Source organism: Leuresthes tenuis, unplaced genomic scaffold, assembly GCF_036924035.1.
Source record: "Leuresthes tenuis unplaced genomic scaffold, fLeuTen1.0.hap1 SCAF_8, whole genome shotgun sequence".
NCBI classification, from domain to species: domain Eukaryota; kingdom Metazoa; phylum Chordata; class Actinopteri; order Atheriniformes; family Atherinopsidae; genus Leuresthes; species Leuresthes tenuis.
In genome coordinates, this window is record NW_027325362.1 from 24,101,442 (window position 1) to 24,127,681 (window position 26,240).

Consider the following 26,240-nt stretch of genomic DNA (forward strand, 5'->3'; position numbering starts at 1 on the left):
CCTTTTTTGAGATCATTGATCGTACATTGTACACAGGGCAAAATGATCATACAAATACAAAAATTATCGTACACGTGACCTGGCAACACTGCAATGGCAACACTCCCGATCCCGCAGTGTTTTATTTTAGCCGCCCACGCCCGCAGCAAAGTTCAGACAGATTTGAGCCCCGCGGGACCCAATCCCAATGCAGCCCTCTACACCGAAGCTTTCCATCCCAGTAATTCAAAAATGGGCCGAAGCTTCTTGGCGCTTCAATTGCTTGACTGCGCCATCAAGTGGATAATAAATGTAAAGCAGGTGGTAATTGAAATAACAACGTGGCTTGTCGTTCACCATAACAGTAATAGTAATTTCTATGATTTTATTTATCATATCTAATATATATGCTATTCATTTTGTGTTCTTGTAGCTATGCTACAATAACTTCCCTATGAGATGAATTAAGTATTTCTATTCTGTTTCACACAATTTTTATTATGTGCCTGCCTTATTAGGATTATCAGCAGGTTAAGAGAGCTGAAAATGCTCCCAGACAGGATAAAATCTCCTCTTTCTAGCTGGCTCCATAGCAAAAAGGCAGCTAGCTATGAACAATAAGTTCGCACCATAAGGTTCTAAACTGACACAATATGAGGGTGGATCCATTGTGTTTTGCTGGCGCTTATATTTCTTCAAAACCTCAACACAGATGGACACGTCTCTAGTGGCAAGTGTCAAAGTAACAGCCATGTGAATGTCAGGTTTCCTAGCAATCACTGCACTGTAACAAGATTAGGAGTGTTACTCACTGTACATGTCAGTGGTTTTAATCTTTTGACTGATCGGTGTATAAAACTATCAAGCTCTAGCATATCAATGTTTTACACACACACAAAAAATCACTTATTGCAGTTTTATTGCAGAAATTCAGTTGGTGGAAATCTAATCTCTCATCGAGAATATTAATGAGTTTTCTATATTCTAAAATATGAATAATTCCTTTAAATGTGGAAGAGAAGCAGTATCACATTCACACCTAATAACACAAGCCAGAGTCTTTCCACAGTGACTGATGCTTTCACCACCTCTCGAGTGTAATTTAAGTTGATAAGAAAAAATCCGACTGTCTCAGTAATGGATACTAAGTGGGTGCTGGGGTAAAAGGGAAAAAACAGTGAAAAATCTAAACACTATGGCGAAATATGATGCAAATGTAATTCATAACAAAAGAGATAAAATATTGAAAAGGTCCTTAAATGCTCCATCACAACAGTAAAATGAAAGTCTAGGTGCAGTTATTTTTCATGCAGAGCAACTATTTCTCAGAGGGATGCTGAAATTTCTGGCTCAGAGTCTGACAGGAGTCTATTTGCAGAAATTGCTTCTATCGTCAATGCATCTGCATAATTACTAAATATTTATTCATGCAAAGTGCCAGTGGGTAGCATGCCGTGGCATTCAGTGCATTAGTGTGGGAATTCCCCCCCACTAATCCACAATCCTTTGCCCCTTGCTTCTGCTGAACAACATTTGTCTGGCTTCAGCTGTCCTGAAGTAGCATCACATGTCTGGCCGAAAGGACAGCAGTTGTCTGAGTGAAGTAACTGTCAGTGTGGGTCACACGAAAAATTTAAGTGCAGACATGCAAATGGATTTAGCTTTTTATCTCCCGGCAGGCTTAAATGTCCTGGATTTTAGGCCAGTAGCCATCACAAACATATATTCATGGTTGCACGCATGCAGAAAAAATACATTCTGACACAACTACTGATAACATTGTATCTTAACTTTGCAATCTTCTTCCTTTGGGGGACATTTTAGTGTAGCAAAGCCTTAACACTTAGAATTATTACTCAGATGTTTCAAGCAAATTCCCACTCCGAAGGTTCTAACTTATATGTACTCAAATCTACACATAGAAAATCATGTAACCCCTTACAAATGATCAGGTTATGCTGGTTTAGGGTTATTACTGCTCTGTGTGCAACACTGCAGGCTTATCATAGAGATAAATGCAGCTCAGGTAGAGCGGCTAGATATGAGAGCAATTACTGGATAAGCATCTCCTAACCTGCAGCCAGCTGCTGTGAAATGGAGATCACTGCTTATCTGAGCCATGTTTGCCCACGAGGCTGTTGTCCAGACTCGAAACTAACTTCGTCCCACTTTACTCCTGACCCACACCAACTGACCTACATGACAAGGAATCTACTGCAAGTAAAGCCAATCTGCCAAATGCATTACGCTGTTTGTGGAGAAGTCTTTGCCTGCACATCAATTTTACATGGATCCATAATATTCTAATTAACATCAGGAAAATGTATTTTATCATGCTTACCTAATTTAGGAACCCGTGAACGTGACCAGTGTTGCTACTGGAGTTGCCCAGTAGTAAATGTTCCTCTGCAAAGCTATTGCAAATGTAAAATAACAGCATTAGTGCACTGAGTGTTACTCACTGGTTTGACCAGCCTTGTCTCAAAGAAATAAATGGAGACTTTGTATGTATGTTAACGCCACAATAAGGAAAAATATACTCTCCATTCTCTTAATGACGGCCTAGCACGACAATTACCGTTTTAATGTTGCTACTTTTACCGATAAACATGAAAGCCTCAGATTCAGGGTCACACATTGCTTCATTTGATCTAAATTTGCATTTGAAAGACAACAAAAGAAGTAAAGCAAGTCTTCACAGTTTTCATGTAGAGCAAAGACAGCTTTAGTTGACATCTCACCACTTCTCTTTTCTGTTTGATACCTTTGTCAGCTTGAGCTCATGGGTGTTTAATTTTGTCACAACATATGTCTATGATTTTCCCTGGGACTACCAATTCCTTATCAGATTCTGCTTTGGGCTAAAAACTATTTATTTTTGTCTGGTAAGCATAAACAACAGCTTATAGACACTTATAGAATGAATCCTGATTGGTAGTGGGTGGCCAATAACATGTATTTAAACAAATCACATTCCTTCATTCATTCCTTCATTCTAAGGTTGTCTGAAACTCATTGTTTGCCATGGAACCCACAATCGTGGGTTCTCCATTGAAAACGCTGTTTTCAGCCACTAAAACCTTGAAAATCAGAAGTCAAAGTTCAATCACATCAGCAAAAAATTTAACCAAAATGGCATCACAAATGATCATTTCAGATTTGAATTAAACCGTCCCTGTGAAAGTGTCCTCTGAAGTCTCGCTACATCATGTTTACCGTGAACAGCAGAAGCTGGAGTCTCTCTGTTAGTACTGAAAATTGAACAGAAACACCACAAACTTTGCTCCACGCTCCCCTTCTCACCTCTCTGATCTTTAGCATCTTGGTCTACATTTCCAGCGTCTTCAGTCTTTTTGTCTCTTTTATGAGACAAAGTTTATGAGCAAATCTCATCAACCAAAAAGGACACCAAAAACATAGCAAAATGAGTCAAGTGACACACACAACTATTTCATGAAAATCTTAAATCTTATCTTAAATTAGTGGTAGCACACCTAAAAAAAGTTTGGATGGGGCCATGTTTACCACTGTGTACCATAACATCTCATTTTAACAACAGTTGATAAATATCTGTGAATTGAGAAGACAAGTTGCTGGACCTTTGTGAGAGGATTCTATTTGATCAATAGTCCTGGTCTAGTCTTCTTTGTTGTTTTTTGCTTTTCATGATGGCCAGATGTTATCAATTGTTGAAAAGTCCAGACCGCAGGCAGGCCATTTCAGCACTCTTTCAGACTCTTCTACTGCAAAGCCATGCTGTTGCAGTAGAAGCAGAATGAGGATTAACATTGTATTGCTGAAATATGCAAGGCCTTTACTGGAAAACATCTGGATTGACGGCAGCATCTACATTATACAGCTATCAAACAAAATGTCACGTGTCTTTGCTTTTGAAAAACAGCAATGTAATGCTGTTTACACTCAACACTAAAGCCTTTAAAAATAAAGCTGCTTAGTCAGCCACCTGATTACTTTAAAAAGCAAAGATTAGGACAGAACATATTAAATCCAGAGAGATGGGGAGCAACAGCAAAGAAAGATCCTGAGTAAACTCCAGCAGTTTACATCATAATATAATGCAGTAGTAAGTGTCGTGACAGGTATTGCACGCTAAGCAAATTTCATTGTAATGAGCTGCAGAAGATAGAGAAAATGAGATGGATGACACACACCCACTCTCACCCACGCACACACACAAACTTACACTTTGCTGCAGTTTTCTGTTATAATGCCTGTCAAACATATATATGAAATATCAAATAGAGCATGAACCTGATAAACAGGTTAACAGAAGAATTAATACAAATTTTAAATAACAAAATGAACACATAAGGTCTGATACAGCCTCAAGTGCTTTAATGATTTATCTTATTGTTGTTGTGTAACCTGAAGCTTTGGTAGCCTTAGAGGACCACATGATCAATCTGTTGTCGTCTAGATTTGCATGCGAGCCAGCAGCCAGTTTCTTTTTCCTCTTTCTCTTCTGTCCCAGCTCCTGCTCATGTTCCTTCTCACATCACTCTGTGATTCATTTTCAATTCAGAGGCTGATATGAAATGCTCTCTGGGGCAAAGACTATTCAACTATTAACTTATAAACATAAGCACATTCAGCAGCCACAATACTGTGACACTAAAGTCATAAGCAAAACATGAATGAACTGTTTATGTAGCCCTTTGTCACCATTTCATATAACACAACAGTGATTCCATTAAGATCCACTTCAGGGAAATCTTCAACAAACATAGAATGATGTACGTTAGATGGAAAAGCTTTGTATTAGTTTTGAATAGAGATGAGAGCAACTGGAAATCCAAGGAGAAAGGTGTCAAGAGCCAACAATCTATGTGATTGACAGGTGACCGTGGGGATGTGCAGCATGAAAAACACCATGGCAACAAGCCCCTGGCATCAACAACAGACAAAAAGCTTGAAACAGTAAGCAGCAAAAAGGACAGCTGAGTAACAGAGTCAGAGTCCAGGAAACCTTTTGCCATAGTGAAGCCCAGTTTCCCCCAGTGGAAGATGTTTGTAAATTCCTGGTTATTATTAATCCATTCTTAAGTCACTGATTTGAGATAGTGTTCGTTTGTTCTGATGTAATTACTTAAATGACACATTTAATCTATCCACTGTTTTTTTCTTTTCTTTTCCCAAATTAAAGTTTTATTGCTTCCAAAATATCCCCTCAGAAAGCTACGAGCAACAATAAGGACACTGCACTCATATGTTCAGTTTGTGAGTGTTTGGGTGCAGCTTATTGGGATGCAAGATAAAATGGAGACTGAGCACGAGAGTTCAGAAAAGTCAGGGGTTTATTAAAAAAACAATTAACCAAAAGTTATATGTTTAAGCAAAACCAAAGCAAAGGAGCAAAGTGAGCAAGAGCGAGAGACATGATATCTGTGAAAATGGCAGCAGGCAGGCCTTTTTATCTCAACATTATTTATGCAAGAAAATGTCCAAAGTCAAAAAAATGGGAGAAGATAAAAGGCCTGTGATTTTGAATAGCTTCTTTTTCTCTTAAAAATGTAATATCTAAGAGCTAAGTATATTGCACAGTATGATGACTTTTGAATTCTGCATATTTGGGGGGAAAAATCTGCAGCTCTGACCAGAAGATTAATATTTAATACCTCGCAATGACTGAACTTTGATGAATTGCTTGTAATTTTGTATCACAATAGTGCAACACTGATCATTACATTACACATGCTCCACACATTATACAATTAAGAAGTAGTATTTAAGTCCTCTTCACTTTATGTGTTCTAAACTTTTTTTAAAATAGATAGATGCAGTGTTGGACTGGAGACCTGTCCAGGGTGTACCCCGCCTTTCACCCGATGACTGCTGGGATAGGCTCCAGCCCACCCGCTACCCGATTAACGGACTGTCGGTATAGAAAATGGATGGATTTCTATCATAATATATGGCTCCAGCCCACCCACTACCCGACCGACGGATTGACGGATAAAAAAAATTAATGGATTTCTATCATAATATATGTTCAGAGCATAATTTGAACCCATCTTCTGGCTGTAACTCAGGAGGAAGAGCAGTCGCCCACCAATCGGAAGGTCGGTGGTTCGACTCTGGCTTCCCCGGGCTACATGTCGAAGCGTCCTTGGGCAAGACACTGAACCCCACGTTGCCTCCCAGTGTATCACTGGGGTATGAATGTGTGTATGAATGATTAGAAAAAAAGCACGTAGTTAAGTGTCGTAAGACGTGCTGTATGAATGTGTGTGAGTGGGGTGAATATGGCATGTAGTGAAGCGCTTTGAGTGGTCAGTTCGACTAGAAAAGTGCTGTACAAGACCATTTACCATCTTGTGGAACAGTTTATAGAGACTCTATAGATAAAACTGTGATGAGAGTAGAGTAAAATTTGTAGAACCATTTCTGAAGCTGTAAATATCAGTAAGAGCACAGTGGCCTCAATAGCTGTGAAACTGAAGAGAGCTGAAACCACAAGGCCCTCTCTAGGGTTGGCCATCTGCCCAAACTGTCCTCTGTCAGCTCTCCTGGGCTGTAAGTGCTTTGGTCAGGGAGGTGACCAAGAACCCAACCCATTTATATAACAAAGCATCAATCCTTCCACAGAGATAGGAGAACCTTCCACGAGGAAGACTATTTTTGAACCTTTCAAACCCTGTGGGACAGGGCTGAGCTCCAATCACTTCATAAACTAAACCCTGCTCATTACCTCGAAAGACCGCCCCCGTGATGAAGAGAAGCAGTGGTAGCATCATGCAAGAATGCTTCTTACCAAGTGAGGACCGGGAGACTGAGGATGGATAAATAAAGCCAAATCTGTATTTGAATTTGTGTCACACACAATGAAATGTGAAATAATTTTCCTTGACTTCACACAGAACCCGAAAGAAGATATCACATTTATTCATATGTGAGACTGTATGTAAAAAAGGAATTTACCCACTAGTGATGCCTCCCTCTGTTTTGTGGATTATCATTTCAAAGCCGAGATTTTAGTTTTTGTTGGACGACACAAACAACGGGCAGATCTATGCCCCCCTATATGATGGTAACTTGTATATCACAAGGCCACAGACTAAATAAGAAAATGTTCGCTAAGATAAGAAATCCAAGAAATGGTAGGAGCATTTTCTAATAGAGTTCTTCACAGTTGGAATTCTTTTCGCAGTGCTCTGCTCATTTTTAAAACAAATCTCATTTCAAGGGTGTGTGTCCACATTGCATTTTTCTCCAACAGAAAAGCGCTGGCAAAGCACTGAGATGAAGAGCTCCCAAGTGCCTTGTAAGCACATTTCATCAAAAAAGCAACGCCTCTCATGTGAGAGTTGGCACAGTTGACAAGAAGCTGACAACACATTATGTGATTTTGAAAAAATCACTAACAACAGAAGGGACTTTTTTTTGTCTTTCTTGTAATTGTTTCTGTTATATCATACTACCACAGTTCAAGATAGACATGAACATAAGCGCTTCTCGGCTATTTTCAGTTACCAAGGGGATGAATAGCAGACTTAGCAGATTGGATCCCTGAGAAGTTGCTGAAGTGACAACACCAGCACCTTTCTGAAAATTAGTTGATTTTCAATTAGAAACACAAGTCACAACCACACAAAAACAGCAGAGAGCTCTGAAACAAGACGGTGGGTGCAGCTGTGTTATCACACATGCAATCTCCTTATCAGAAGCAGCTGAAAACACACAATGTCACTCAGGAAAAAAAGACAGCACTTCCACACTGGCTTCAAGTTTCAGACCCTGAGGCTATATGTTAGAAAAGAGTGCAGATCTGGTCATCATCCATACCACACCACGACCCTACTGTCTGGATGAAGTCCCTGCACCAACACACTCATTTTGCTTTGACGATAAATAGTGACCACAATGAATAATACAAATGTACCCAAGGAGTTGTGATATCTAACACGTGGTCTGCACCTGGTGTGTTTCTCAATCACCCACAATCACACAAATACTCTTTCAGATCTGAGGTTTTACGTTTCAGGATGTAAACAAATCATCTGGCCTTTACCAGGTCTTAGAATTCAACAAATTCTCCCACAGACCAAAAACATGCATTGTAGGTTAAATGGTGGTCCTAAATGAACTTTAGGAGAGAGTTTGAGCATGATTGGTTGTTTGTGTCTGTGTTGGCCCCGTAATGGACAGTTCCTGTTGCCTCTGCCCACTATCACCTGGAATAAGCTCCAGGCCCACATCAGCAATGATCTTAGAGATGCACTTGTGGATGCCTATCAATCTAGGAAGGCTATTTCTAAGCAATTTCATCCTTATTTGAAGGATGTATAAAGGAGTTAAAAACATTAATTTCAGTTGCTAATCATCCCAGGAGTGGATGTCTCAACAGGTTTGCCTCAAGGTCAGAAAAAAGCAAAGCAAAAACCCCAAGAGCATCTTAGACTTAACAGCCTTAGTCAGTTTGTTTAATGTTAATGACAGCCGAATTATAAACGGGCTGGAAAAATAGTACTAGTTTGGAAGTGTTACCAGGAAAAAAGCTCTTGTCAAGAACATGGCAGCATTGCTTAGATTTACAGATATGAATCTGAACAAACCACTGGACTTTTGGGACAGTGTCTTTTGGATAGTCGAGACCAAAGTGGAGAGGTTTGGCCATAATGCACAGCACCATGTTTGGAAAAAAAACAAACACAGCATATCAGTGCAAACACCTCATACAAACTGTCAAGCACAGTTGTGAAGGGGTGATGATTTGGCCTTGTTTGCAGCCACTGGACCTGGGCACCTTGCAGTCATTGACTCAGCTATGAACTCTTCTGTATATCAAAGTATTCTAGAGTCAAATATGAGGCCATCTGTCTGACAAAAACAGTTTGGATGAAGTCGGATCATGAAATCAGACAATGATATTGAACAAATTACATATCTTCAACAGACTGTGGGCCAAAATTCCACTACACGATGTCTGAGACTGATATGGCATGCAGAAAATGACTGCTTCAAGTTATTATTTCTAGAACTGGTTGTACAAGCTTTTGAACCATAGAGCGTATGTTGTAATTACATCATTTTAAGTAATGACGAGATGATTTTTTTTCATTACGTCCTGATATGTTAAATCTTCGAATTAAACTGTATAGACATGTGTTTACAGTACATACATGCTATATGCAGCACTTTTTTCTTTAAAATTAATACTGATTAGCATATTTGAGGCATAGCAGGGTTCAGTGTTCCTCACTATGCCTCAGTGTCTGACCAAGGACATTTCAACACTTGGAGGGGTTAAGGATCAAACTTTTCAGCTGTAGACGATTACTCTGCAACCTCAGCCACGGACGCTCAGATGTTCGAGTGAATTCTTTCTGTGCCTAATTGATATTCTATTAGTGTGTCACACATTTTACTAATTCATTTTATTTTATTTCCTCTTAAGTTCAACACTTACTACAGTGAATCAGAACAGGACAGAGGTCTTCAGCTGTGTGTCGTACTGTCTGTTCTTGTCGTCTCACCATCCCAGGAGAAGGATATAAACACTGGGGTTTCTGGAGGTTAAACACTTTCATGTTCCAATCTCAAAGCGCACTCCCAAGACACAAGCGCCACTTCAACAAAGGTACAACCGCCTCTGTGTTGTGTTGTTTGTGCCTGCACGCAGGTTGTATTTTTGGTATTCACTTATCCACTCCTTTGTAGCTGCTGTTGTATAAATGCATGCGTATGTGACCATCCTGGAACATACAAGTGTGTTCACTCATCACAATTCAAGTGCTGCCAGGTGTGTGTTAGTGTCTCTCTAATAATGTGCACGTGTGTGTGCATGTTTTTGTGTGTGTGTGTGTGTGTGTGTGGGGTGAACATGTGCATAATCACATGCACGCATACACACCGAGGTGAATAGTATTCACACCATCATTGTCCAGGCTCCATTGTGTGTGGCTAAATGAGACAGAGGAGCCGTGTGGGGGCTGATGGGAGGCTTTAGTGTTCTGCTAACAATACAGCGCTGTACAACACAATACTATTCAGACACGCACTGGCACTTACTGAGCGCTCTGCAGACAGCCCATTGCAAATCCAATGAATAATAATTTAAGAACAAATAAGTTTGGGCTGTTTGTTCTGTGCAGCCATTGTTGTCTTTGCAGAGTTTAAAGCAAAAATAAAAAAAAGATTGAAAAAAAAAATGAAAAAAAGCTTCCTAATAAAGCCCCGGCAGTAAATCTTTGCGTTTCAAATTGACAGTGTAATTGTATGGAGCAGTGTTAAAGAAAGGCAATAATTACAGTGCGCACGCGCGTGTGTGTGTGCGTGTGTTTGTGTGTGAGATTAGGGTTTAAAGGAAGATGGAGGGATAAGATCCTGGCTGTGGTGGAGCAATAAAAAGGTGGGGGACAAAAAGAAAAAGTAGGCTCTCTTCTGTTATCATGGTTTAATTAAAACCAATCTCAAGGGCAGACCTGTGCATGTGCGTGAGTGTGTTGTGTGTTGACGTGTTTGGGACACGTGTGAAATCATCAGTTGTATCCAGCTCTGCTGCAGCATCCCTTCTCTCTGCATTCAATAATATTTTCAAACAAAAGCCATCTTCCACCACATGCCTGAAAACAGACAGTGTGTGGGCGAAGTGGAGTAATGAGTGGTGACTGACAGGGTGTTCTTATATGGTCAGTGTGATGAATTATTTTCTCCCAGGTCAGAGGGAGTGTGGGGGCGGATTGGATTTTTACACGGGAGATATGAGGATGCGCACAGATTGATGAGGGTGTCAGTTTGATCCTCTCCCTTCATTACGACGATAATAAGCTACATTTGGAATTCAGTGTTTGCATCTGAAAACTCACTCACTCACACAATCATATTGCTGCACTGAAATATGGTTGAGTTTGATTGATTCCCTCTGACATGAGGGCTGGTCACACCTTACTGTGATTTGGCTTCGCTTCCTTTATCATCAGTGTAGAGAAAATAGAAAACTGAATGAAGTGTTCTTTAGCAAAATGAGGTTATCAGTGGGACCAATAAATGAAACAGCAAAAAGGAAAAAAGAGCTAAATAGGTTACTTGTCTTTGCCATAAGTGTTTTTCCAACAGCTTACATCATGAGTCTTAGATAAAGATGTAAAATCACCAAAATGTATGCTATATTCTATTTTCCTATTGATTTACAGTAATTGTGTTCAAAAGCACACCTCTCCTTTCATGTGTTCATAGCTTTATTAAACAGGTCAGCAGCTTAGTCAACTGTCATTCTGTCAGACATGAATGAAAAACAGATAGATAGCTGAGTTACAGGTGGTTGGAAAGATAGGAAATATATTATATATATATATATGGCAAATAATGATATCCTACTTAAAAAAAAATAATTCAAATTCATAGTCTTTATAGAATTATACCGTCACTCAAATGTAGACCTGTGGCAGGTTTCCTCATTTATCTGTTAAATTAAGCTGATTTGGCAGGTGAGCACAATTTAAAAAAAACAGGGGAAGCAGACTGGGGTGAAATCTATGCACTGTCAGCATTTTGTTGGTTTGAGCACAATTGAAGAGTCGATTACACCACGGCTAAGTGTTGTATGCTGATTGCACCAAAATACTAATTAAGAATTTTTTTTTCATGAGATAACGTTAAAAACTGTATTAGCTTGTCATTGTCAAGGTGCAGAGCGACATGTAGAATCTGAGAGAAGCAAAGAGAAGAAAACTTCATCAAGGCTTCATCAAAATATACGCTGGGCGTATGCTGAAGCCTTCGAGGTCTTTTGTAAATATGTTCTATTTTCAAGACTGGTCGGAACTTTATGGGAATCTTGAAGAAATTTAAGAAGATGTTAACAGCCTGAGTATTTCTTTCTTTTTTTATCATACTTTGAGAAATTTTAATGTAACTAATTGTAACTATGTGGCTTTATATAATTTTCTCATTTAGTGGCAAAAACATATATATATATATATATATATATATATATATATATATATTGATAGCTGATACAGATACAAAAGAACGTGAAGAAATAGAAATGTTTTATTGTTAACAGCTTTGCCTACTGACACAGTCATCTATACCCAGCATGACTCAGATTTATCCCGTTTATCGGTTCCCTTGAAAATGCTAAAAACTGGTACAAAAACGATTTAAGCATTTCTTTCAGTGCAGATTTGGTTAAATTTAGGACACTAATGGTGTATTCAAGAAATCTTTTAGAAAACTGCTTACTGTGTGCAATATACTGGTTAAACTGATGTAAAATGTAATTTACTACAGCCTCTCATATACATCCTGTATTCATCTCTATTTTATTGATGTATTTATATATATATATATATATATATACATTTATAGCCCTGGTAATGATGTTGAATACTTTGAGCTATAAATTCAGACTGCACAATGTGAAAATTTTATTCTACAACTTCAGTATATCTATTTTGATTTTGCGCCTCCTTGGGGAACTCTGTAAACACCAATTTGATCAGTTATCAGTTGGTAACACTGATGCTACTAACATGTTAGCAAATGGTTGTCTACATCCACTCTGCACCCAGCAGACTTGAAGCCACATTAGAGTTTTGTGTTAGTGGTCACATAATAATGTACTGTAGAGATGTTGTGATTGTGAAATTTTTGTAGGCATGTAGGCAACTGATTTAATCTGTTCACTATTATGGAACTTTTATACTACAAACCTTGAAAAATTCAGTAATTTATTCAACTCTTACATGACATTATTTGCTGATAATAAATCAGATGACATCATCAAAATGATATGAATTCTGTTTCTCAGTCATTTCTATTAAAAGGAGTTTAAATTAAAACAAGTTTAAATACATGACATTTTTGTCAGAGTCACCCTGCTTCAAACAGGTTAATGAAGATGATTATGATATATTATGATTATGATGATGATAAAGCAGCCACAGTCACGATTATCTCAAATAATTGTGATTACAAGATTATACTGTAGATTTTGACAGGCCTAACCAATGTTGACTCTTTTAGAGCTCTGATTTGGCCTCCAGCAGCCTCCAGCATTTTCACCATACATTTTTCAACCCGCTGTTTTTTTTGTCATAGATTTTTTTCTGTGACATTAACGGGACTGCAGAGAGCTGAGCTGTCTGACATTTATTCATATATTCATCTCTATCGGTGACCATTTTTCATTTGGTTAGGTTCAAGCTGGTGTTTGGGGTTGCTTCAGGTGGCAGTGAGTTTGCAATGTTGCATGTAAACAACAGGGAAGCAATCAAGGGATAAACTAAGAAGAGACAAAAGCAGATGAACAATCATTCTTATAGTATCATCAACTACATCAAAAAGAAAAGAATGCAAAACAGATGCAAATAATGTTTTGAATTGAAAAGCTGACAGATCCTGCAAGCATCTTGAAATTCTGTACTGAGTAAACGGAAGTCACAGTTAAACACTGCATGTACTGAACACTTTAAGAATGCAGGACAGCCTTTGAGTCTCACCCTACTCGAACTTTGAGTACATTCAGTCAGTCAGCTCACAGCACCGATCTATTCAACAGGACTCATAGCCATAAACAAAAAATCAAAGAAGCACAGCGGCTCATCAGTGGAGGTGCAACGGTCAGAACATTAAGTTCGGATTTCATTTCATGGCAAATTAATCTATGTAAAAACAGAAGCTCAACAGAAGAACTGCGGGATCTGTGCAGGCACACTCTGCCCTAATTGAAGCCAACAGACCAAAACACTTTAAATGGCTTTTGCTGTTCTGTAGTAGATAAACAGATCAATAAAAACAAAATGTTTCAAAGAAGCTCTGAGAACTTCAAATCTCCATAACCCTAACTAGTTCCAATTCAGTCCAGTGCATTATAACATAGCAAATGCAATTCAACTGTCTTTTTGTTTTGTTTTTGTGGATTCAAGAATTTTAGATAAGAACTTCATGTCTTGGCAAGATAAGTAAGACATTTGATTTAAGTCTCAAGTAGGAATGGACTCGGTTCAAGCTCCACCTTCAGTTGGACTTTTTGGCTTCTTAAAAAAAAGACTTAAGAAAGACATCTTCCCTGATGTGGAAACGCTCATATGAGGCCCTTCTGCCTCTTGATCGGGCTCACAGGTTCTGTAGTATCTTACTGAGAGGATTATCAAATATGAAATCAGCTTAAATCAGCAAGAACCACATAAATCTGCGAGTGAAGCTCATGACAAGGTTTAGCACAAATATTCGGTTCAATCAGAGGTCAAAGCTTTAGCTATTGTCAGTGTCTTCATCATTTTGATTTTTCTTAAAGAAGGATTTTTAAGAAAATCTGCAAACACCCTCTTACCTGCCATATCGGTGGCGAAGGGTCGGTCTGGTCTCCAGCCGGTGTACCAGCCCACAACTTTACCCCCAGACACCAGGGGTCGCTCATATGTTCGGCCACCCACAAATCCCACTGGCCAAACAGAGACGCCTTGAGTGCTTCGCATCTGCGAAGAGGAAGAAGGAAAAGGGATTAGTTCTAACATGTTGTACACATCCATCTTTACTGAATGTATGGTTTCCAAATAGAATATGCCTGGTCTTTAGTTAGTTAGTTAAAATCAGCAAAAGACAAATCCCCTTAAAAATCGTTGGTGTAAAAAAAAAAAACATTTTTATTATTCCCATTTAATTTCACTGTAAATCACAAAATAGCTTGAGCAAGGCTAGACAGGATGGCCGAGCCTTCAGGTGAAATCCAACCTGAGGGGGCAGCAAAGGCCCAAGAGAGTCAGAGACCAGGTTTGTGATATTGCCTTTGAAATGAATTGCTTGTGTGTCTCTTACCACGAATGATTCAACATCTTTAATTTCCATCCTTAAATATGGGTGAGAGCAGAATGGAGAGTCTCTATTGCCAACTGAATATAAGACTAAATTAAACTTACAGCACAGAGCTGGCATCCATTTGCACAGTGACTGAATTTGCACACAGCCGGAAGCAGTGCAACTGGAAATGATACGGGGAAAGAGAGCGAGATAAAAGGATTGTGAGTTTTTGTGTTGAAGAAAGACACATCTGTATCTTTGTGCGTTAATGCAAGTATATGTGTGTCTGTGTGTTACTATATTTCCCAGCCCTGAAGCCCGATCGTTCTGACACTGCCCCTCATCGCTCACTCATGCAGCCTCCAGCCAGTCGCTCATGACAAAGCAACAAAACAAAACCAAATCAGTTAGCGGCACTGCATTACTGCAGTCAAACATCACACTGAGTTCTAGCTTTTAAAGCCACGGAGAACCAACTTTATATATAACACAGTATATGTGGAGGATTTTAAGCACTGTGCAAACTTCCAAGCAATCATATCAGAGGAGGCTGATATGAAAAAAACAGCTGTGTGTGTGTCATGACCAGTGGAAAAATCTAAATTCTCTTAAAACTCTTTAAAAGTTTATCTCAATTAGATATTTATTGAAGAATATGGGAAATGTGGCATTTCTGACCTGCAAATACCAGTGATAGTTTTGTGTGGTGTTTGTCTAATCAGGTGAGGGAAAGGTTATGGCATTACTGATGTGGGTGAATTGTCAATCTGTAATTGATGGCCTAATTAATAGATGTCTGCCTGAAAGAAAATATCTACTGAGCCTTGCCAGAGTTCAATATCAAATGCAAAACTGTCAACGGAGTTGTGTGTCAGCCACAAAACACTCACACTGTAGGTCACTACTGATTACTCTGTAAAACATTTTGTGGAATCAGAAACAAAATTTCTTCTACTTCTTATTCCTTTATATGTATTTTCTAGTATTAACTACATTTTTGTGTTCATATAAGGATATGTGAATATATCTACTGTATATTTAACTTAAAATAATAGTTCAATGAAAGAAAGAGGAACAAAACTAATACAGACAGACACAGATCTGCACAACTACTATGGAGCTATTAGATGCAGGATTACATGCTGTTTATTTGCTGCAGCATAAACAGGGCTTAAGATCATAGGCGTTTTCAAATTTATAGGTAAACTTCTTTTTTAGGTAAACTCCCCTTACAAGGCTTACAAGGCTACTTTTCAACACAATAACATATTCTCTTCCTGCAATAAATCAAAATGTATGTTGTGTAAAATGAATGTTCACTCCTAAGGAGTTAACCTAACCAATTAACCTAACATGCATGTTTTTGGACAGTGGGAGGAAGCCGGAGTACCCGGAGAGAATCCATGCATACACGGGGAGAACATGCAAACTCTGAAGAAAGGCCCCACAGAAAGGAATTCGAACCACGAACCCTCTCGCTGTGAGGCGACGGTGCACCGTGTGGTGGTTAGCACAAATAAATTTGAATTTATTTGAAAGTTAAGCAGTAAGATCATGAGAGATGAGAGATCATGATCATGATGAGGAATTTTCATTCATTATTTCATTTCCAATATTTCCTTCATCATCATCATGGCCAAAAGTTGGGGAAGACACTGAGCATATCAAATGGAAACAAACAACCACCCCCAATGCACCCAACATGCATATTATTGAACTATGGGTAGAAGCAGGGATAACCAGAAGAAACTCATGCATGAAAAGATTAAAAAAAAAATAATAATCTAAAGTCCCCTGATCCCATCCAAGGTTTTTTTTAAAAAGAACCAAAGCCCCAAAACGTCATGCAACCTTTTAGCTTTTTCTGTGGTAACTAATTCACAAATTGTTGTGGCGGAACATAGCTAGTAACATTTTTCAAATACTGCTCTAAAATAAAAAAAAAATATGAGGTGAATATGTGTAGCCAGAATAGGCTATAAAGTGTATACTTTAATGTTACTGCAGCTAACATACAACCACCCCGGACCAGGTTGAAACCGGACTTTAAGTGGGGCCACACAACACAACAAGAGGCTGGTTCTGGGGGCGAAGCCAAAGGACCAGACTCAGGACCAGCGAAATGTCAGAGAGCTTTGGTAACTTGTGACGTTAAAACAACAATTTCATCAATAGTCATCAGTGACTTCATATATGCATGTTAATATTTTCCCATGCTAAAATTCAAGAATTTCATAATTCCACCTGTTTAAATGTGATTTCCTGCTTTATTGAGTAACATTGTGTCATTAAAAGATTTGGACAAAGCAAACTGTCAAAGCAAACAAGTGGGTTTACATGATGAGATTAAGTCGATTATAGCTATAGTTGAGTTATGCTCCTGAGCAAGGGTAACTATCCTTGGATATATGGCGGTGAATGAATCGAATCACTGGCACACAGCATGTCATATCCTGGTACCATAGGTGGTGCTGATCCCATTTCAACTATCGCTAATAGAGCCACTTCTGGTTGACCTCTTCACCACCAACAACAACAACAACAAACTCAGGTATTCGAGAAAGATGGCGAACGAAGAGCAAGATGAAGCTACGTCCCTCTACATTTAGTTTGTGATGAGCTGGTTATGGCACAAACGCGATGCACAACATCGCATTCTCCATCACTTTTTTTATTTCTTTCCGACGGTGGTAACAACAACAGTAATATCGTCTCCTTCGACTTCTGAGTGACGATCGTGGGGAAATAATCTCGAGCGTGCGCAGAATGCACCACGTGCTTCTGCCGTCTACATGCACGTTTGGATCGAGTTATCTCGGGGTCTTAATTCGATCGTGAGTAACCCAATCCGATCCGATTTTTTTTTGTCAGATTAAGGTGACTACATGAATTTCTTATTGAAATTTAGCCATTAATCCGATCCGATGGCACTTATGTAACCGCACTGATTGTCAATTAATCACCTTGAATTCAGGTACCATTTTCTGAAATTTTACAGACCAAATAATCGATGAAACAAAATCATCACAAATTTTCAGCTTTTTATGTAATGGCGTAAATGTCATGTAAAAGAGTAAAATACTTATGTATGTCATTAAATGTCTGATATAATGTTGTCAGTTTAATAAAATAAAAGCATTTGGGGTTATTTTGTCACAATGCTTTAATCACGTTTTCTGAATAATGCTGACTTGCTCTTACACTCTCACAGCATATATTTTTCTTGTAAAAGATTATTTGTGCAGTACTGCAGTCCCTGAATACTTTGTCTGTCACTACAGGCAAATTAAAACTTGAAATTACAAGACGGAGCAGAGGAAATGTTTCAGTGGCAGCAAACTTGAACTAGCTTTTGGGGACTGGAATTAGGCTGAATCACTGCTGTGTTGCTGCAGAGATAAAGAACAGGAAATTGCCAGTTATTTATATAACACTGTCAGAGATGATAACTGTAACTTATTCATCTTCCAACATGATTTGCCGTGACTTTATCTCTGTACTCAACAGAATGAAAGGAAGTGGATAAATTGAACATTTCGTTAGTGTCTGACCTCACTTCTATCTCTGGAACAGCAGCATGCATCTTCTCCTTTCCTTCACTCTCCTCTTCTCCTTATCTCCTCATTTTTCTGTCTCTGCTGGTTCACACTATCACATCACTCTCCTGCTCGGGCCTCTGAGCAACAACAGCTTTGAAGCCCTTTGTCAATTAATATTGGGGCCCTCATGTTCTCATGTGATTCTAAAACCCTTTGCCTTCGTTCCTCTGTTTCTGTTGTCTGCATCACCCTCTTCCTCGGGTCACTTTTTAAAAGATGTCAGCTCATCTTTTTTTGTGAAAAGATGAAAAGAAAATAAGGAAAAGAAGCGAGTAGACACTGACTGTATTCCTCAGTCCCAGGGGCCTCATGTACAAAGGGTACGTACGCACAAAAAAGTGGCGTACACACTTTTTCACGTCAACGATCAGATGTATCAAGAGCGAAATGACCGTGGAAATGTGCGGTGCCTCACGCAAATTGCAGGGCTGTCGTACGCACTTTTCTACAGCTGTTGTTTCTTTGGCGACACTTACAGGTGATGTTGGGAAACTGTTATAATAAATAAATGTGAACACAATTTGTCCTCAGACTGAGTGATGTGCACATCTGAGACACACGAACAATTAACACACGTGTCTGCAAGATATAAAAGCATGCGCAAAGTGTTGCAGTGCATACCTTTAAAAACAATGGCAGCTTTAGCGATATTAGAAGAAGTGCAATTAGAAAATAGCGTGTTTTAAGAGACTGAGAGGATTTGCTGGCACATGATGACAACTGGCTCATCAGCCGTTTTGAGGGCAATCCTCCTGGAACTGTGCGCAGAGCTGCGGCCGGCGTTGGAGCGCAACACAGGGAGGAGCAGTGCGCTGCTTGTGCCACAAGTGATGTGCACGCTGGGGTTTAAGCAACCGATTGGGACTGTGCCAGTCGACCCTGAGCCGAGTCATGCCAGCTGAGTGAGACGGAATTATCTGCATCTCAGGAGGTATATCAAATTCCCACAATGCAGTTGAACAGGCCAACATTGAAGCGCAATTTGAAGCGAGAGCAGGTTTTCCTAACGTAATCGGAGCTATCGACTGCACACATAGTGCTATAAAAGCCCATCACATGATGAATTTGTATATCAACAGGAAACATTTTCATTCCATCAATGTACAGATCGTATGCGATGCGCAAATGCTTTGTGGGGGTGGCCTGGTTCAACGCACGATTCATACATTCAGTAACAGAATTATTGGGAACAGACTACAAACTGGCACTGTGCGTGATGGGTGGCGTGGTGAGTAACTTTATTCGTGTAATTGTCCTAATATTATTCCCCGTGACGTGCACCCCCCCCCCCCCCCCCCCCCCCCCATTTCTATCCCGTCTTCACAGCATCATAGTTGGTGGTTAAAGTTAGTAACTTGCTGTTTTTTGCTGGTTAAACAACATCTTAAGATCTTTCTAACAAGCCCCTGATCGTCTCTGTGTGCAAATGTTAATAACCCCGTACGTAAAGTGTGAAATGTCTTAATCAGCCTCACCTTTTCCCCGGCGCACTTCTGCTCCGGTTACTGTATGAACATGTTTGTTGTGAGTTATACAAATATAGGTATTTACCTTTAATCAGAGTCACCCACACTCCCACACCCAAACCCCTGACAGAGCAGTGTCACCCATAGTTGTGCCGACTCTCTGTTCAAAACAGAAAGTAGCACCGCCATCTCGATTTCCGTTAAGTTATTCTTTTTCCGTCTTACTCATTCTTTTTTCTTTATTTTCTGATCGTGCAGAGAGAGGAATCGCAGGTGGATGGCTAATTTAAATATGATTAGCATATTTAAGTAGGGGCGTGGACAGGGAGGAGTCGGGTACTCCGACATGTGCGCTCAGTTCCACGTTGATTGGGATGTACAAAAGAAATGTGCTTGGATTCATGCGTGCGCACACATTGATACATCCGGATATTTTTGTACGTTGGAGGGCATTTTGGTTTGAGCGTACGCCATGTTTCAGTAGGAAATCCACGCAAGTCTTTGTACATGAGGCTCCAGATCATTCCTGGAGTACAATCGTTATTTTGACATAGCATTTAAATCCACGTTTGACTTCCGATGATCCGTTGCTTTGAATGCTGCACCTCATAGCTCAGTACACTTTAGAATAGAGCCCATGGATATTACACAGAGGACAATCGCTCACTTTAAAGACCAACATTTGATTTTGGCTTTGAGTAACATATTTTTCCTTCTTGGCCTGGCTTTAGAAACCAGATTTCCACCACAAAAAAATAGGAATACATTTAGCATACTAATATGTGCCTCTTCTTTGATGTGCTTTTCACTCGTTACAAGGGCTTTCACAAGTCAAATTCAGTCATTTTCAGGCACTTTCCAATTTTCCAAGTGCTGTATCATTTGTACCACAACATTTTCTGAGATCAAAATGCATTGAAGAAAATTGCTCATTTAAATTCTCCAGAACAGACATTATTGCCTAAAAACATCTTTGAAGAAGATCTGTGTTAGCTAACACCAACAAATTGTAGCTTTCTAATGGATCTTTGTCAAAGATTAAGTCACAATATTCAAAATAAAAAAGAGCTGCAAATACCAAAGTTTGAAATATAGCAAATTCTCCAAATGTTGGGGTGCTGTGTAAAATGTAAATGAAAACCTTTTAATATAATTTTATTCCTAATCAAACATATAAAATGTTGAAAATGAGTCATTTTACTAAACTTTACAAAAGGCTGGAAAAGCAAGTGGTACTAACAAAAAAATGTAGCTGGAGGAGCATGTTGCAACTAATATGGGTAATTGGCAACAGGTCGGTAACATGACTGGGCACAAAAAGAGCACCTTAGAGAGGCAGAGTCTCTCAGAAGTAAAGATGGGCAGGCGTTCAGTAACCTACAAAAAAAATGGTCAACAAATTGTTGATTTTAGGATAATGTTCCTCAATGTAAAACTGTCACTTTCAATATTTCAACAACATTCCCAGATGTCATCAAACTGGTCTCATCAGTGGTAATATGGTCCTGTTTGCATCACTACCAGCCCATTCAAGATCATGTAAAAGGTCTCACTTTCAACATTTGATATGTTTTCTATGTTATACTGTGAATAAAATGTTTGTTTATGAGATTTGCAAATCACTGCTTTCTACTGTATTTTCATTTAAATTTTGCATTGAGTTTCAAGTTTTTTTTATTGGGGTTGTAAAATAAACAAAGAACAATAAATAGCAGGACAGCTTTAAACTAGGTGCAACACATCTCCCAAGTAGCGATCCGGTTATCGTATGGAGAATTTTCCCAAAACTGATTAAAATAAATATTGATTAAAAAAAATAAAACAAGAAAAACAAACCATTTGTAATACCTTTCAAGTCTGAAGATCAGAAGACTCAGTAAATTGTGTTTTACTGAGAAAGGCTCAGCACCACCAGCAGACACAGCAGACACAGGAAATGTAGATGCTGACGAATGAAATGGCAGAGATCCATTGTATTACCTAATTAAACTACATGCGTCTAAAATGACCATGGTGCATTAAATGAGAGAAATAAAAGCAGAGGGTGGGAGATGCCAAGCTGTATAATCAGCACCTTTTACTCTCTGCGGTCTAACTAGAATGTGTCCAGCCCAAATGATTCTGTCTGATTCTGTCTGTCAATAGTGGCTGTATGTTGACTGAAAATCATACTTGGGATAGTCTGGGTTTGTCTGGTTAAATCATCTAAGAGTAAAAGTTAATTTAAAGGGAAGTGGCAGACAGTAATGATCAGGACACATTACGCATCATTTGTGTCAGTTTAACATCTTGATATGAAACGATGATTTTTTAAAAATTTATCACCTCAGCTTTGGATATTCAGAGCTGATGTCAGCAATGTATTTAGGTCCTGGTGCAGGAAGCAGTTGATGATGTGCTGGTTTACCTTTTTCTTCTATGTCGTCTTATCAACAACAATTCAATGTCATGATGTTTGCTGGGAGCCGGGCAAAGCTGTGGGGTGACAGAGTTTCAGCAGATGGTACATTATTCTGCTCAGTGGCTAACTGCATGAGCACATGCTGGTTTTCATGCCACCATCTGCATATTACTGCTGGCTCTGGAAAAGTTTGCAGCGCAAACTTATTTCTGCTAGGTTTATCTGAACAAAGAAGGAAGGCTTAGCACATGCTTCTCTACCACAATTCTCTGTAGGCAGGTGTGATGAAAAATAAATCAAATAAAAAGAGCAGACACAAACAGAATAATAAAGTCAGGAAAAGAATGATTATTGAGTTTAGATGCTGAAGTTTTTATTTGGTATTTTACAAGACTGATTAGCAAAAGCAGAATTTCCAAGAAAAGTTCTGACAGCACTGAGCTAAGCATTGGTTTAAGTTCACTATACACCAAATTGGTACTGTATTGTATGTTTGTACTGAATATCTGCATGTAGTTATCCAAAGGGCTGGATAAAAGGTGGAAGAAGCATCATGTCTGTGTTAACATCCAAACAATCAAATGAGAAAACTGCTCCTTTTACATGTAAGAGACATCTAATGTCTTTCAATATTTAGAACAGCAGTTCTGAAGTTCTGATTTTTTTTAAATCAAGCACTGTTTGAAATGAACTGAATTACACTTTATTAACCTGAAATGGGAAACAGCCTCCTGTACCATTCTTTGTTGCAGCAAAGCTGAAGAAGCCTCTGACTGAACGTTGCGTTGTTTCATCATGTGCAGTGTTGTCCGCCATGTTGTGTAGCCTGTGCAGCATTCTTCTTAGTATAATCAGCTCCAAGAGCTCAAGAACAGTCCCCAGCACAGAGCCATAGTGCAAAAAGTAATACGTTAAGAGTGTGTTCTTTAATTGGATTGCATTGAAGGATAGTTTTCATTTACTGTGGTTTCAATTTTTTAAACAGTCCTAAAACACGTACGTTACGTTAACTGGTGATTTTATATTGATTTGAGTTGTGAACTGTGATGGTCTCAACCTGCAGAAGTGGTGTAGTATAAAAATCCACAATATAGCATTTGCTTGAACCACTATTAAACTTATGAAGTCACATATTCTTAATCATTGAGATCAGATTTCCAACAGAAGCTGGCCATGTAGGAACTTCCAAGTCGAAGCACTATCCACACTTGGCAGCTCTGGTTGCAGATGTGCATTCAGTCTTTCAGCGGCTACATGGTAACCAGTCAATTGGCTCCTCTGCCTCTGGCTGTCGTCCAGGCTCTCTTCACTGCCAATTTTGCAGTATATCAGGAGCTCAATCCATCTTTTATAAATTCATGTTACTATAATGTTTATGTATATGTGAAAAATGCATTTTTTTAAATGTCCTATGTCCCAGAATTTGAACAGCAGAGTTTTTAACAATGCAACAATCCTGGAAAAGAAAAGAAACAATAGAAGGTTGTAATCCTCTGTTATTTATTTGTTTGTTTGTTTGCTTGTATATTTAGCAAACGTGTGCACATGTGGATGCTTACTCTATACTGGAAGATCAGTAAAATTCCATATTTCTAAAGCAATAAGTAAACGGTTGGAAGCAAATTCCTTGATTGTTTCATGATGGCATTCAGCATAATGAAATCAGTGCAAGGTATCTTATCTCTGCAGATAGCACTAAAATGATCAAATATGAGAAATATGTTTTACGAAAGAATATAAATATAAGAATAAATTGACAAAGCCTAGTTTTAGACTTGTACTTCAGATATGCAGCCAATATCTCAGAATAGAAACAACTCTGTCAAAAGGCCAGAAACCACAGACCTCACCCTTATGATCAGCTTTAAAATCAAGAACAAACTCTGCAGCTTCCCCACAGGGGCTGAAGTGGGGAAGCAAAATATAGAAAGGTTGCTGTTAGAGCACACAGGCAATTTTTGTCTACTTGAGTTGCCATGACATTAGACAGGACATTTGTTCTCTGGTGTAAAACCTTAAAAGGTTTTGTCTCTACATGTTGAATTTGCCTATTATTGTGTATGAAGCAGCAGCTCATTTTACATTCCCAGAACAAATATGTGGTTAAACCTGTAATAACCACATCATTTTCTTAAAAAGAAAAAAAAAAAGAAAAGTTGAAGTACCACTCAAAATGATTAATTATGACGAATGTGGTGTTTGTCTGTAGAGGTATTTCCTTAAATAAAAACAGGGATTCAAATAAAAGCTGGGGCTGTTATAAAAAGCTGTGGGTGGAGTTGACATGAGCAAGAAGACTCAAGGCATGTTGGGAAGAAAAAATAATAATGAATGAATAAATAGATTAATTGCATTAACGTGTGCATACCATAATGAAAATTATCAGTTTATACCCCTTTTAGCGTATCAACTCAATGAAATAACATTTTGTCACAGTGGTCATTTTGTTCCCTCATACTTTTAAGAAGCACTTCAGATCAGTTAACTGACATTTATACAATGTTGAATTCAGATAGGATTGATGCAGTGCAGGAAGCGTTAAGTTCCTGCACCGTATCTCTTTCCCATAAAAGTTTGCCTGTTGAATACATTGTTTAACTAGCCTCCTGACAGACAGCATGATATAGCAGCAAAATCAACCTAAAAAGTTTACGTTTTTTCAACATATTCAGGGTAAATTCTGGAGAGGAAAAAAAAAGGAGCCTTGCACATCCACTGGAGATTACAGAATTCACCTTGGACATCAGTTGACATGCACAAATGTTTCTGTGCAGTGGTCCAGATTTTTTTTTTAGGCAATGAGGCACTGTAGAGAAATATGAATAAAGGCTTGCCTTCATTACAGGCCTGGTACCCGAAACCCTTTAAATATATAAAGATCTCATTCTCTGCTTGATGAATTATGGTATTCTTCTTATTTACCTCAGTTCAGGATATTTCTAAGCTTCAGCCTTTAGGCAGTATGTTTAAAGACTTCAGCCTATAACATGTGCAGGGTATAAAGAATCCAGTGACCAAGATTACTGCGCCACCTGCACTCTATGCTCAGCTGCGTGTGTGTCTGATTGACCAGGCTGAGCCACACACACGTACAATCACACGCAAGCCCTTCTTCACACAGAGATGGTGCTGTCATGCAAAGAAGTTTTGTCCATAATGACACTGTTGCTCGCCTTACTTTGCTCACAGCACCATACAGGTCTGTGCTTACAAACAGCACGCTAGTGTTGGACGTTCTGTGTCAGTGTGTGAGCAGCATTTCTATGATACCGGCTCTCTCTTAAACACACTCCAACTTGATATTGTGATTATGTCCACTGCTAGCTTAGGGTACTGTGTCCACTCAACTTTTACACAGCTTCACAAAGAGATGCTACCTGTTGAAGCATGTTGCTGATGGCAGGTAACAGATGCTATGTGCTACTGCTATATATGTCACCATCTGAGGTGTAGGCTACTTGTGCCGGTGTTTGTGCTGTTGTTGGTCTTTTAGCTTTGCTTTGCCTGGTGGAGTAAAACCAAGTTTTGGAAATGACTGAGATTGTCCTGTGCAGCTTTGTTTGATTTGTTCATAGTTCTTTGTTTTTACTCTTCTTCCTTTTGGTGATCACATCTGTTGTTGTCCCTCTCCTGGTTCAAGCTAACTTTAAGCTATGCACTATTTTGCATACCCATAATACGCACAACACTGACTGACTGGAGACACAGACAGATACCATAAATCTTACTTCAGAGGAACAAGAAAGAATGGGAGAGAAAATACAGAAGAAAGAAACAAGATACAATACATAAATATTCTCTTTACAAAATCCCAAGTCAGATTCTGCCATTTAGTATTTTTTTCATTTGATTGAATTTTACATTTAATTTATCCTCCAGTTGCACCAATAATAAACCACAACGGGAAAACTTAATTCTACTTGCTTATCAACAAGCAAAACAGAGGAGGTCTAAAGGAAGAAGGTGGATAGACCCCCACTTCAAAGAGTAAAACTATTATTTGAGACCAATGTTGAGATCAGGCAGGTATGT

General features: G+C 38.9%; 1 protein-coding gene across 1 annotated transcript in view; it reads right to left on the reverse strand.

The window, feature by feature from the left end:
- b3gat2 (beta-1,3-glucuronyltransferase 2 (glucuronosyltransferase S)) overlaps window positions 1–26,240 on the reverse strand; it is an 81,974-nt gene that overhangs the window by 26,943 nt on the left and 28,791 nt on the right. Inside the window, exon 2 of the mRNA XM_072391487.1 lies at window positions 14,276–14,420. Within this exon, the coding sequence (XP_072247588.1) occupies window positions 14,276–14,420 (145 nt within the window). The remainder of the gene's footprint in view (window positions 1–14,275; window positions 14,421–26,240) is intronic.